Below are 14,697 nucleotides of genomic sequence, written 5' to 3'. Positions count from 1 at the left end.
ACAGCTTGTGACAGCAGCCACTGCCTTTCTGTAGCAGATAAAAAGTTTTCTGAAGCCACCAGCATCCCCCTGAGCTGGCTCTGCTGGGAGCTCCCCACGTCTCCCTGGCAGCAGGGATCTCACTCTCATCACAGACACACTCACAGGCACTCTGCCCCTCTGCCGCTGCCCTTCCCAGCCCTTCTCCTGCCACATCTCCTGCCAGGTGTGTGCTGGGAAGGACAGGGCACACACAGCTGGCTCCCTGCCGGCCAGGGACTCCCTGACACAAGCAGAATAACTCTGCCCTCCCCCACGGCAGGGAAATTGCTTCAGATCTCCAGTTTCTTCTTTGCCCCATTAACGGCAGAAAGGGAGCTGAGCCAAAATCAGAGAGGGCTGTCCTGTGACTGTGTGTTTGTCATACGTTTCCTTGTTTCATGTTTTCTCCAATGACTAATAGCCTCTTTAGGAGCTCCAAACAAAAGTAAGCTATTCTAAGATGGAAATTGCTGGACATAGTGAGAAACGTTAAGTATTTCTTTTTATGGGGGATAGGAAATAAAAAAAGGAAAAAACCCTCAACGTTTATATACTTAAACCTCTCCAAAAAAGGGAGGGGGAAGAATGTAAAGCATTACAAACCTAATTTTGTGAAAAAAGTATTCAGTGATCTGCTGCCAAGATAAGTGCCTCTTTGTTTTAACTAATTAGCACTATTACAGGGTTCAGTAGTGACATTTCAGCAGTAATTGATCCTCTGATGCAATTTTTGTGTATTTCAAACTAGCCAATACATCCAGACAAGAAGGCTGTGCAAGGATGGAGGCTGGCAGTCAGCACAGAGGTGCCAGTCACTCATGAGCATAACCTTGGATCCTAGGATGCTAAACAGATACTGCCAGGAGGAGCCACTAGGACTCAGCATTCTAGAAAATCAGACCCCTAATCCCTCTACTTTTAGCACTTTCTACTGGCAGGTAGCACAGCTAATTTAAATTCAGGTATTGGCTATCCTGAACTAGTGTTTATATACAGTCACACAGGGAATTTGAACTTCCTGGCTTGCTCTGAAATTAGTATTTCATTTCAAATGTTGTGCTGACTTGGTGGGGAGGGAATTTGGAATCATATTTTCAGATTACTTCACACTACATACAGGGTAACATAGTTACTATATATTTCTTTTTCTTCTAAGCCCTAATGGGAAAGGTTTTAATGTCAAGCAGCATGAAGGCCAGAACAATCTAAAAGTCAACATAGCTCCCACAGTATGAGTTCAACCACAACAGACATCCCATCTTATTTCATGGTATACCTTAATAACAATCAATAATACATTAAAGTTAGCACCAAACAGTATGAAAAGAGGACACTACAAAGAGTCAATTGCAGTTATGCCTCAGCCCTGCAGTCTATATGCAGCAACAGCATCTTCTATTTTGCATCAATAAATAAATATCTGGGGTAAATATTTGCAGATAGATGGTTAATTAGCTATTTGTATCCTTCAGGGTCAGCAAATAGTTAAGTGCCTACAGACATTTGCACCTCAAGCCACTAGGTACAGCAATACCTGTGGGAAAGCACTGAGAGGCAGGCAATGTGAGGAGACAGGCAATGTGACATGGGCACAAGGAGATGCTTCTTTCTCTCACTCTCCCAATATTAGGGGGACTTTAATTTCTCCATGGGTTAATTCAGAGCTGGAGTTTTTTTCCACTCAGCTGGCTATGCAGAAGCAGCCTAACCATGTAATGTAAGCACTTAACAGAGGGGCAAAAAAGTAAAATGACAGAGGCAGAAAACAAGCTACATGAACTACCAGAGCATTTAACAGAACAAAAATTACCTCTGTGTCTTCTAACTGCAAACTAGGACTGATCCTGCAGAAGTCATAAATGAACTCATGGCAGTCAAGACCAGCCAAAGAACTGTGAGAAATGCCAGATACTTTTAAGGTTAGCTGAGCATGCAGAAGAAACTCAGTATGGATGGATAAATCCAAGAAAATGTGTATTAGAAGAAATACTTTGAACCAATCAAACACTTTACTGGTGTCTAAGCTAAATGTAGCCACTCCAGGACACTTCAGCATCAGTTTGAAGGGGGGGCGTGGGAAGAAGCATGTAATGAAAGGCAACATATTTCCAGCACAGACTGCAATAGGATTTGTTTAAAGCAGATTATATTTTTGGATGTACCAGGCATGGGACAGTAAGATCATACAGTTCCACTGAGAACAGCGTGTTCAGTTCTGAAATATCTGTGTATCTCCAGAAAAATTTAACACTGGCAAAAGGAGTTCAGAGATCAGTGATGGAATTAGCAGAAATGTGGAAGAACTTCCACTAAAAGCAAGACTGAATGGATTGAAATTTTTTGTGTAAATAAAAGAGAGACATGATAAAAGGACCATAAAGTAATCACAAAGATTACTGTGAAGTTATAAAAATTATGTAAAATATCATAAAGCAAGTAAGAACACATGATCTTTTTTCATTCTTTTACCAGATAACTAAAAACAAATAAAACTTAATAAAATAATGACAGAAAATTTTAGAAGCCAAAAGAAAATCTGCATGCAGGTTAAATTAACCTATGGAACTCCTTCCCACTGCATGTGATTGAGCCAGAAGTTCACTTTATAAACTGATTTGATGTTTGTATACCTATAAGACTACCCAAAGGCAACTTTGGGGGAGGGGGAAATATATACTTGAATTTATATGATGTTAATTAATTGCAAAGTACAGAAGACATAAGAAAAGAACAAGCATTTTCCTGTATAAGCAACATTATTCTACATTTGCCCATGGAATCCTTTTCCTTTTTTTTTTTTTTTTTTTGGTCTGCGTTACTCTCAGAAGCAATTGTTGTTAGGCAGTCTGTAGCAAAGAGATTAGATAAGGTGGACTAATGGTATAATTTGCTGTGATAGGACAATGATTGCATACTTGGCCTATTAATGTGTTGTTGCTTTTAAAATAACATTCTCTTCTGTTATGGACAGCCACTTCAAGAAATGTACTTAACTAACTTTATTTGCAATAGAGTATTTTTCATTAGGACAGGTTGGAAAGATAGCTCATGATTAAGTGACTCAGAAAGAGCTCCAAAGGAAAAAAGAAATATTCTTTAATCCCAGACCGAATCCTGATAATTTCAGCCTTAAAAGTGTGTATAAGAAAATTATAAGTAACTGGGAGAAGAAAATTAGAAGAAAAAATGAAATCCAACTTTGACTGCAGCAGACACTAACATATACAGACCTTCGTACAGCATTAGAGGGGATGACAGAAGCAGCCTGGGCTATGTACGGACACATAGAGTTTTAAATCCTGTCTATGCTCCTGGGAAGGGCACACTTTTATAACCACTCACACCTGCCCTTTTGTTACTGTCCACTGCACCCCCTGTGCAAGAAAGCCTCCAACAATCCTGACTTGCCTCCTAACACTACTGCGGGATAAGCGTCTCCCTTGTGAGCACGACCAACTTCAACCTCCACCTCTAACTCTTCCCAATACTCAAATCCATCCTTCCCCACTACAGACACTATTAACTCCGCGTAAAAATAAATATATGCAGACAGAAAGACAGACATATGTGAAGAACTTGTTATGCTTAATTATAATTCTATGAGGACCGTTTAGACTGTCAGATGTACTACAAGCCAGCCTCTCAATCACCTGTGCTCAGTTAGAGACACATTGGTGTTTTTTTTCCCCAAAGCCATGCTCTGTTTCTCAGTACAGACAGTATTGACCTTACCTTCTAAATCTATTAGGACAAACAACTACTAGAAGTAAAGGAAAGACATTTGTTTAGTTCCTGTTGTGGACGAATGAGGCATAAAACCTTCGTATCTGGAGAGCACAAAAGCTGAGTGAATTGGGATACAGGCTCTCTGTATAGTATGAGATTTTGGAGTCTCCTTTTTTTGATTAACAGCTCAACTCTTCCTTATCATAAAAATTGTTACTTACACAGAACTCTTCAAAACCAGCATAGCTCTTGTATTTTTTGTGCCCCAAAATGCTTTGGGTAAACCATATCATCTGTTTGATGATTTTGAGGTAGCTGAGGCCACAGAATTTGAGCTTCTCAGTGAAAAGCTCATGAAATAAAAGAAAATAAATATCCTAGCATCCTAAGATATTTATTTATCCTAGTTGGATCCTTCTTGAATCCAACCCCTACATGTAACATATTGAGTCAGAGATGATCCCACAAACCTATTTTTGTTTTTTGACAAATAAAAAAACACAACACAAAAAGGCAAAAAAAAATGTCAAAGTGACTATGGAGTGTCTGAGTAAGGATTTGCTCTTTCCCAAAAATACCTGTAAGCGGTCCTAATGAGTAGCTACAAAGATTTTCATTCATTGAGTTCTATAAGTCACAGAAATTCAAGTGTTGTGAAGATATTGTTGAAGCCTGACACACTACAAAACACACCAGTGGAGACAGGAACAGAGAGACAGAGCACATTGACAGCATATCCAATTCATCGTGACCTGTGAGAGTACCTTAGTAAATCAAAAAGTGACAAAGGATATCCACAGCCTAGATACAACACCTATTACTGAGATGCATCTGCAACAGGGCTAGACCCAGGAGACTAGCAATACAGCAGAGCGCTCAAATCTGCCCAAACTCTAGGTCAGAAATTTCGTAAAATTAGTCCTAAACTATTTTCTGCAGCCTGTGATCTTTTTCATCTGAGACCTGACTTCAGAAGACCCTGTCCTCACATATCTCAGGATTCCAGCTTCCTCCTGGGTCAAGATTTTGAGTCACAGAAGCTCCTGAACAAATAAGGACATAAGGTTTTCAAAAACACTTGCAGTTTGGACTCATTTTTTTCCACCCACTTTATTCTTCCTAATTTCCAGCCATTCATTAGCTGCTTACATATCTGCAAATGCCAAAGGGCGTTTCCAAAATAGTAACATCTAGATACTAAAGATGTCTCTTTTCAGTAGTAAAGCAAACTTTTTCCATGTTCTCATCACTAGCACACAAACAAGAATACCAAGATGCTCCTTAGACTTTGTTTCATTGTTCTTGTTGTAAAAATATCAAGTTTCTGGTCATTCACAAAGTGTTTATTCAATTAGAGAATGTTAGTATTTTTTTCCTCAATCTATTTCTCATAGAGCAAGTTTTTGTCTAGGTTACACAGAAAACAGGAACATTGTTGTCTGAATGGTATGAAGCTGTGTCAGGGGAAGTTCAGCTTGGACAGCAGGGAAAGGCTCCTTACTGAGAGAGTGGTTGGTCACTGGCCCAGGTTTCTCAGGGAAGTGGTCACAGCACCAATCCTGTCAGAGTTCAAGGAGCATCTGGATGACAGTCATATAGTTTAGTTTTAGGTGTCTTGAAAGGAGGGGAAGTTTGTTTCAATAATCCTTATGAGTCCCTTCCAACACCAGATTCTGATTCTATGATTCTGTGAATAGAAGTGCCCTTCCTTCTCCTTTACTATTAGGACTCAGAGTGTTGAATTTAGGATAAGGATCATGTCAATCATAGCTACTACGATACTTGAACCACTTGCAACATCTTAGGATTTTCCACAGAAAGCATCTTTCTTTTTAATGAAGTTGTTTGGAGACAACTGACCTCTCCCACCCAAGAAGTGCTTAAGGTCCAAACACAAGCTTAGGACACAAATGGAAAAATTCCATATGTGCTAATTAAAGAGCTAAAATCAAGAGATGTAGATCTTCGGAATTGTCTAATAAAGTTCTGGAAAGAAGAGTTTTCACTGCTGGCCTTTGTTTTAAAAGGGTCATCTCGAACTTTCTCTAAGAGTAATCTAGTTTTCTGTTAAAGATTGGGGTACCAACTATCCCACAGAAGCAGATTCTGTGCCATCTTTATGGGTAAAGGTGGCTCTGTGGTTCTTTTTTCCAGGAGCAGTGCAAGGAAGTAGTGCATGTTCTTGATTTTTGAGAGAGTTTACAAGGGAGAGCAGGGACTACAAATTAATAGCCTCTTTGGGCAGACCACTGAATAATGCCCTTAGATGATAGGTTTCTTGCATATAATCCAGCAATAAATCAGTAATTATACAGTCATGTATTTTACACACGTGAATCATGTGAGCAGCATGGTTTGATTAATACTGTAGGATAACAATTTTAAATGGAAAAAAATCACATTTTTTGTTAGGCAACCCTGCTGGTCAAACATCCACTCTTGGAATGAGGCTAGTATGTTACTAACCACAGCTCCCATTAGCAGTCTGTTTCCTATTCATGCATATAACCAAGGAGTATTGCTCATACCCCTCATACATGACAAACCCATTTTTTTTCTGTTATTGTAACTGCTACTGCAGTAGGACGCCCAAGGCATGGGAATCTGCACAGTTCATCATTCAAAGACTACCTTTGCTCAATTTTTGTTTTCTTCAATACCCCCTGCCTTTAAAAGCTAAGGATTATTTTAATGCCTTCCTTCCCACTGGTAGAGTCGAACATACAGTTTCCCCTGAGGCTATGGTGCACAATATGCTGTGTATCTGTCTGCTGCAGTACTGAAGAGCTGGCATTTTCTGCTGCAGACCAAGGGGGTAATTTCTGTGACATCCTCCTTCATGGCTGTCCACAAAGCAAAGGTCTTGAAGTTCTTAGCAAAGTTTATTTCTTTTATGTATCAGCATGAGGTGGTACAAGCATCAGTCTGCACTATCTGCCTGTATTAAGTACACCAGTCTAGCAGGCAGATCATCAGGTTCAAAAATTATTGCAAGCCACCACTTGTAATTTACGTTTTACCAACATAAAGCCTCTACTCATATTTAATGTAATTAATACTGTTTCCTGTTGTACTGTATTATATTTTACCAACAAACATACACATGGAAGTTTATCCAAGAAAACACATCTCCTGCATTGTGCCTGATCCTTGCTGAAACCAACAGAAATTGCATTTCTCAGTATTTCACGCCAGCATCTTCACTATCCTTTCTTATCCTTTTCTGCTTCAGTAGTGTCCCAAAGGAGGAAGAAAAGAAAAAATACAGAAAATTAATATATCTGTCCCGTAATATAGACATATATAGATCCAATACAGTCTCAAAACCTATGTATCAAAAAGCTCAATTCTGTCCTGTACGTGTAAGGCCCATAAGATTTTAGTCCTATTAATTCTCCTATAAAATCACAATTCTGGTATTTTGGTCGATGGACCAACAAATGCATAAGCCAAGGGAAAGTTTCTTCTAAATTACTTAGCAAAAGCAACAGCAAAGCTAAATTACATGTATCCGTGTCAAATTATAACTTTCCTGTCATGTGCCAGTCTTTCTACTTTTTTTACTGCTCGTTTTTAAATATGTGGAAGAAAGCGTAGAGAAAAATCTCACCTGGGAGAGTCTGGCAAACTAATTACAATTTTAGAAAAGACACCTGTAGTGAGTTGCATAATATCAGCTAAAATCTCCTATGGGTAACAAGAAAATCTATGTTGCAAGGCTGGGAGGGAGTGGCTGCTAAATCCATAGCTGCAATCTATTAATGCACACATACATATGCACTCACATTGACATAATACTCTTACACACACTATACACTGCATCTCTGCTTTGAATCTCAGTCAGAAATAATTACATATTTCTCTTAATGTCAGAATGAAAGAACTCCAGGCACAAAAAAATAGCTGTCATACAGCCATTTTGTGTGTTGAGCATATTGAATAAATGAGACTGATGCTCTTTCTGCTGCTTTGGCTCTCCTTGCTCACTTTTCCTGCTCTCCAAGAGGACCTACTCACTCAGGCTCCACTGGGCAGGCTGCACACTGCAAGCAGCCTGGTACAGCCTCCTTTCCAAGAGCAGCCCCACACACCCTTACCCAGGACAGCACACAGACTGGGATTCTGGACAGCATTTCAATGGAAGAACAAGAAGATTCTTTAAACTATGATTTGAGAACATCTCCCTGTTTCAGCAGTATACCATAAGCTGAATATAAAATATGGCATATTTTAACAAGGACCATTATGTAAGAGACAGCCAGACATCTGAATGTCAAATTAAATGTACATAAAATATAATGTGAAAATGTTTTATTTTAATTTTATCATTAAAAGGGTAGTTTTGAAATTGCTATTTTACCAGCCAACAATTTTTTCTTTTTGTTAGCTGGGGGGTTTTTGGATTTTTTAATAAATATTCTTGTCTATAGTATAGTAGGCATATACATTATTTGTAGCTATGACTACACAATGTTTGTATAGTTGTGACTAGACAGTGTGTTCTTTGAACACTGGTTTCTCTTTATGCATGTAAGCAAACAGCATAATCAGAATTACAGTAACTGAAACTTGCAGTGGAAATTAAATTTCATAAAACATTTAAAACCATAAGTGAACACAATTCTCAAAGGACTTTAAAAACTGAAATACCTTCTATCCTCTTTATGAGGCTTGTGTTGAGGAACAAATTAGAATAACTTTTGTTTATCACTGAAAACAGTTTTATTCTAAGCAACCAAAAAGAATAACATCAAGCAAAGCTTGGTTTAGCTCCTCAGGTGTGCAGACATATTCCAATTTCCTTTCCTCAATGATTTTTATGCAAATCAATGCTGCACAATCTCCTGACCTCTTTTACCATCATATTGGGACAATGACAGTAAAATAATTGGATTGGCATATTTGTAGGATATTTTATTTTATATTAAAAAGTTAGTGCAGGACAATTGAAATGAAAAGAATGTCACTTTCTGTTAATTCCAAGCTGATCAAGTCCCAACATTTCATGCCAAACAGAGTAAAGCAAACAAAGTGATTTGGGCTGTTAGTCCATTTGTCCCCATGTGCATATACTTCACATCCCCCTCAGTTGTTAATTCCTAACAACCAAGCTTTCATCCAGAACAAGGATAATGAGAAAAAACCAAGCAGTGTTCCTTGGGGAACTGTTACACTAAAAGTTACCTAAGGACTAAATCCCAGTTGTGCCTCCTGCACGTGATAAAGATGAGCAAAGCATTCAATACTCCTGGCTGACTGAAAATCCAAATGTGCAAACAGAATTATGGAATCCAGACAGACTATTCTGCTTCGCTGATGACAGATGCAGAAAAAAAAGCTGGTCTGATTAATCTTTTGACTTTGAACCAGCAGAGGAGTGTACACCTCGCTTTAAAGAGCAATGCAGAGCCCCAGCTGAAGAGCAGGTGCTGCATGGTATTTGCCTTTCCTGCAGAGGATGCTAGCTAGCAGGACCAAGCAGCTGACCATGAAAATTCTTGGCCCTAAGTGACCCAAGAACAGATTATAAATCCATCCCATAAAATACAGCAAAAGCCCCATTTGTTCTTCCACCCTTTCAATATGTGATGTTATACATTTGTGATTCTCTCATTTTATTGGACTCTTTAGAAAGCTGTTTATGATCACTTGCGGACAAAACAAAGGCTCATTGTAAATTCTCTTTTAAATAAGTTGTAAGGTCAATATGAAACAAAGGGCACCACTTTCACAACTGCTTACATGCAGACTATGCTTGTGTGTGTAATATTACAATGCATTTCAGCAAAGGGATAGAGTCCTAGCTAATTACAAAGCTAACATATAATAGCATTGCATTAGCAGCCCAAGAAATTCCTATTGAATTGCATACATCTGAAAATAGAAAGACATGGTTGTCCTGAAACTTAATTATCTTGGCAAAAACTGTGAGGGCTTGATTCTCAGAAGACATAAACACAAAGCTCTGCTTTACACTCCCAAGGATCTAATTCTTTGTTTATTCAGACAACTTCCATCAGATAAAACTTACCATTTGGATTGACTGATTTGCCTTCTTATTTATAGTATCTACAGCTAAGTAACACAATTACTGTGTGGTTTGTGAGCAAGGGAAAGAATACTTCTGACGTACAAACACAAGGCCTGAAAGAGACAATCAGTGTGCTCTGCCAGATTAAAAAAGTTAATGCTGTTGCATTCCACCCTAGGCAGAGAAGACAAGCCTTTTCCAAGGACAGGTCTGACTGAAATGCTTTTTTATGGGTTCAAAGTAAAACATTATGGTAAAAAAATGAATACAGCTTTGTTTGTTTCTTCAGTCATCGTTAGCAATAGACATAAGGGTATTCTGGTTTTCAGCCCATATGGAAAGACCATCAACACTTTCTGCTTCTGGGTCCTTTGCCAAAATACCGTATCCCACATGCCTTTTACCTTAAAACATAAAAGAAAAGGTGTTGTTCTGGTCAAATAAAGGAATAATTTTTACTAGCATACGTCTAATGTTAAAGCTGCCTAAATCCTGCCAAAGACATTACAACACCATCTGCAAAACAGATTTTCATTAAATTGATCAGTTTAAAGTTAAGCATCTAGGCAGATGATGCTTTTGAGCTAACCTTTAACCTTTAACCTTCTTAAACTGAAATCAGGTCACTCCTTTTGGGTGATATCTTTGCTGCATGAGAACACATGAGGTAAAGAGATATGCCAAAACTTAAAAATCATAGCATAAATAGTGTTGTGGATCAATATTTTGTCAACAAAAGGAAGACCAAGGTAGTTCTCGTACAGTCTGCTAACTGCTGCCTCTCTCTTTCCCTGAGCTTCTAAACAGTTGCATACACAATGTAAACTGCAGTAAATGCACAGTTCAAAAGCAATTATTATTGAAGGTATTATCAGCAAATCAAATAATATTTTTTATAAACTGGCTTCAAATATTAATTTGTGATTAGAAATTGATCATGTCATTCAGTTACTTGGTTAAGTAAATTTTACTTTCAGACATTCCAGTTAACTTTAAAAAAAGGCTGTCTTGTACTTATTTATTTATTAATAAAAGTGTTTGGAAACTATTTTATGAGCACAGGACATGATATATGGAGTTCCCTGAAAGCTATTTGACTAAGCTACAAAATGGCTGCCTTAAGAGCAGTTCCAGCTATATGCATTTTACATCCACAGAGACAGGTTACCGTCCTGCCTCAGCTTCCCAAATCTGCAGAAGCCGAATGCTTCTTCCTGCAGAATGGAAATGCACTCTGTTGCTATAGAAGCTTTCTCTGTTTACTTGTGGAGTCACTGAATGCTTCTTGATGGATGCTGCCAAGAACTTGCAACTCTTCTGTGATTTAATTTGCTAATATCAAGCTCCACAATTCCAAAAGTAAGTCTTTGGGAAATTCATTTAGGCCAAGCTGAGTTCATTTAGGGTAAAGCAGTCTTTGTTCTAGTTCTTAGCAGCCACATTACCAACACCATTTGAATACTGCACTTCTGTAAGGAGCAACCAGGCCATTTCTTCTTTAAATAACTTAGAAAACAGCTAAAGGTTCCACTTCGCTACATTTAGAATCTAACTCTAAAAGTGACATTTCCGTACTGCCTAAAATTATACAGCTTCAGAAGAGAAGCTCTGATGTTCATGGCTGCTTTAAAAGCTACAGCTATGAAAAGACATCCTTTTATTCCATCAATAGTTAAGCACAGAGAGAAAAACCAAGCTGTTACGGCAACATTTATAAGAAGAAAATTCACAAAACAATAACATTTAAACAAATATAAATGACTGAAGGAAAACTTTGAGGTGCTTGACAAAGCAAAGGAACAAAGCTACAGATTCTTCTGTGCTTTCAGATGGTTTTAGTATTAAACTTTTTATTGCCAAACCATATTCACAGCACCTTAATTTTAAAAAAGAGGAGCTGCTTGAATATAAACACAATTCATGAATATTCGATATTGCTCCCAAGGCATATATCTATTATTCATACAAATTAATGTTCTTTTTTTCCTTAGGTGCTCTAAAAGTTTATCTGATGTATCAAGAGAAAAAAAGTTTACAACTCTCTTGGTGTCAACAGCTTCACCAACACCTGACAAAACTATCAAGTCTGCTAGCAAATAACTTAGCAGATTTTCAAAACTGTATTTATTTACATCTTGAGGCCTGAATATACACTTACAATTAAGAGCAGCATTTTCTGCGTGGTCTGCAGAGGTATTACATTCTACTAAAGAGCACACATATCTAGAACATCTTGGTCATTTGGGACACATTGTAGCACTTCATGCCAACCCCAAATCTTAAAAAAGCCCCACTAATACTCCAACTGATATTTTTGATGTGGTATTGCTCTCCTTCAAATTAACCTTAAAATGAAATTATATGAAAATAGCGTACATGTGTGTATATGCTATCTGCTTTCTGAGAGTCATTAAACCTAGTGGGGTTCAAATTTCCAAGATTCTCTAGAAAGTCGTGAGGGACAGAAACTTTTTAAAAAGCTGAGACACTCTCTAGCAATTCTAGGGACAAGTCGTATAAAAATATATGCATCAGGAGAGCTGGAACCATATGGTTAACAGCCAGACACTTTCAATTGTCCTACTCAGGCCATGAAGCCTGGAGGGTATCCGCCTAGAGGGATTTTATGGATTCCATTTCCACTGGGATGTCCTTAACTGATTCAACGACAGAGCTCCAAAGGCCACTGATGGTCCCTTGCTGTGTATGATAACTGCTACAAAGATGCTACTGAGCTGCTCCATCTAACAAACCAGGATCTGGCAGGGAAGCAGATCCAGCAGCAGGACATTTTCAGTGAAGAGGGCCAAAAGCTAATACTCTCTCCCATAGCATCCCACATCAAATATTTAGTAGGACAGGCTGGAAACCCAAACATATTTGATGAAGGCTTCTCTAGGGATCAGCTTGAGTGAGTGAAGAGAAAGTACTGTTTTGAGTAGATAGTTTGAGTACCTTGTGACTATAGGTTTTGTTTTCGGTTGTTTTTTTTTTCAAATAAGCAGCTGGCATCTTGTTTTCAACAATTTCAATTGAAATTTCAATTTCAGAAGCTTTGGCAGTAAAGCCATCTGAGAAAAGCCTTCTGCCTTCCCTTCTCCTACTCCATCGTTACTGTCTGTGGCACCATTTGCAGTAGCATTTTTTTGAATGGTGGCATGATAGAACAAATAATTGAAATAATGTAGGTTAACACTCCAAAAAAAAGATGGGGACCAAAAATGTCGTTGTTTTGTTTGAGGTTTTTTGCTTCTTTTTTTTTACAAACCCTGACTTAGAGTGTGGCTGCATAATGTAAATGGTGCATTGAAGGAATGGCTTCACAGATGACAGGGAGCAGGAACCTCTAAAGGGGGTTTTGCTGCAGAGGCAGTCTATGCCACTAGACTCTCAGCTCTTTTCATGCATTTCGTAACAGGATTTTAGACCTTAAAAAAAAACAGGATTTTAGACCCAAAAAATAACACTCTCTAGAATTAAGGAAAAATGCAATTTAAATAAAATATATTAAATTAGCAGAGCAGCCAGCATTGTGGGACCAAAACTTTTGTTACTGCCATTTTTACTCACAGCAGATGCTCCAAAGTTACAACTATCAGGTTATAAAATGAAAATCTATGTTACTGCCTGTGCAGCATGTATTAGCTCAGACCAACCATTTGAACACGGCTGAAAAATGTTATTTCTTCCTTAAAGTAGAGGTCTGCTAAGACTTTTCCACATTTGGTCTGTATGTACAGGTCTTCAACATGATTAGAAAACCAGCATAGTTGCTGTAATCAGCAGATGACTCCTGATAGTTTAGTTATCACAGATTTCTAGTATAAATCAATAGATAACACTTACAAAATGGATTTTCTAATCATATTTAGAGCTTGTTACAGTGACTAATGGTTTGCAATATTTCCTGAATTTTTATATCCCCTAGACAAAAGAAGTTTTTAATAAGTTACAAAGTTATTCATCTTGGAAATGAATGTGTTATATTTTGTACATGAACCAAGACAATCAAGCCAATCCAGTAAACACACTGCAGAAAATAAGTTACTCCATAATTAGGGTTTGGAAAAAGTCATGACAAGTTGTGTAATAAATGGTATTCATCACTCCCACATATTCATTATATCCACATAGTTTTTTCCAGTAAAGATAAAAATATAGTTGCCATTCTACTAACATATTTATCTACACCACACCCTTTCATGTTTGTGAAAAATCATTACTGGTTTGGAAAAGAAGGGCAGACAAAAGGATGACAGTGCTTACTTTTGAATATCCTTTGTAATAATGTGGTATATTGCATGTGCTTACTGACAATACCAATGTAAAATAACTTGGCTGTGATACATTATGGCTGCAAACAGATATATATGCCAGAAAGTGATCTCCTTTCCCTATGCATGGTATGGGAAAAACATCATTTTCCATAATATCTGTAAAGCTTTTGACCAAAATGTAATGGACAAAGTCTGAAAGGGTTATGAGAGATATAAAACACCAATTATTATAAGAGAACTTTTTTTAAAAAATGACTTACGGACCCTGTGTTTGCAGGAAGTGCCTCCTAAATGACCCCTAGGTGACTAAACAGGACTCATCTGCAGCACTCCTCCCTGACTAACCGGCAGTTTTTGTTTGACCATATGCATGTTCAATAAACATTTACTCTATTAATTCATCAAAGTCCTGACTGATGAGCCCTGAACAGGTTAATTCCCCAGCCTACTTGGTGCTGCCTGGAGTTGCTGTCACAGACTTACCTTGTAGAGTTTCAGGGCTGCCTCGTGCCTGTGATTGGTAGTATGTAAGCGCAATTTATCCACGCTGTTGGTGTAATAGTCACAGGCGTTACATTTCAGGTGAACCGGGTTGCCAATGGCAATACACTTCAGCCTCCACTCATTAGTTTTGCCGCCTTC

General features: G+C 38.0%; 1 protein-coding gene across 1 annotated transcript in view; it reads right to left on the bottom strand.

Moving 5' to 3' along the window:
* Positions 1-14,697, bottom strand: part of ZFHX4 (zinc finger homeobox 4) — a 148,984-nt gene that overhangs the window by 106,692 nt on the left and 27,595 nt on the right. The window contains exon 3 of the mRNA XM_058813733.1: positions 14,539-14,697. This exon is cut by the window's right edge and continues 344 nt beyond it. Coding sequence (XP_058669716.1) covers positions 14,539-14,697 — 159 coding nt within the window. The remainder of the gene's footprint in view (positions 1-14,538) is intronic.

The sequence above is a fragment of the Ammospiza caudacuta genome, chromosome 1 (genome assembly GCF_027887145.1).
Source record: "Ammospiza caudacuta isolate bAmmCau1 chromosome 1, bAmmCau1.pri, whole genome shotgun sequence".
NCBI lineage: Eukaryota > Metazoa > Chordata > Aves > Passeriformes > Passerellidae > Ammospiza > Ammospiza caudacuta.
This window is presented reverse-complemented; position numbering and strand designations above follow the sequence as displayed.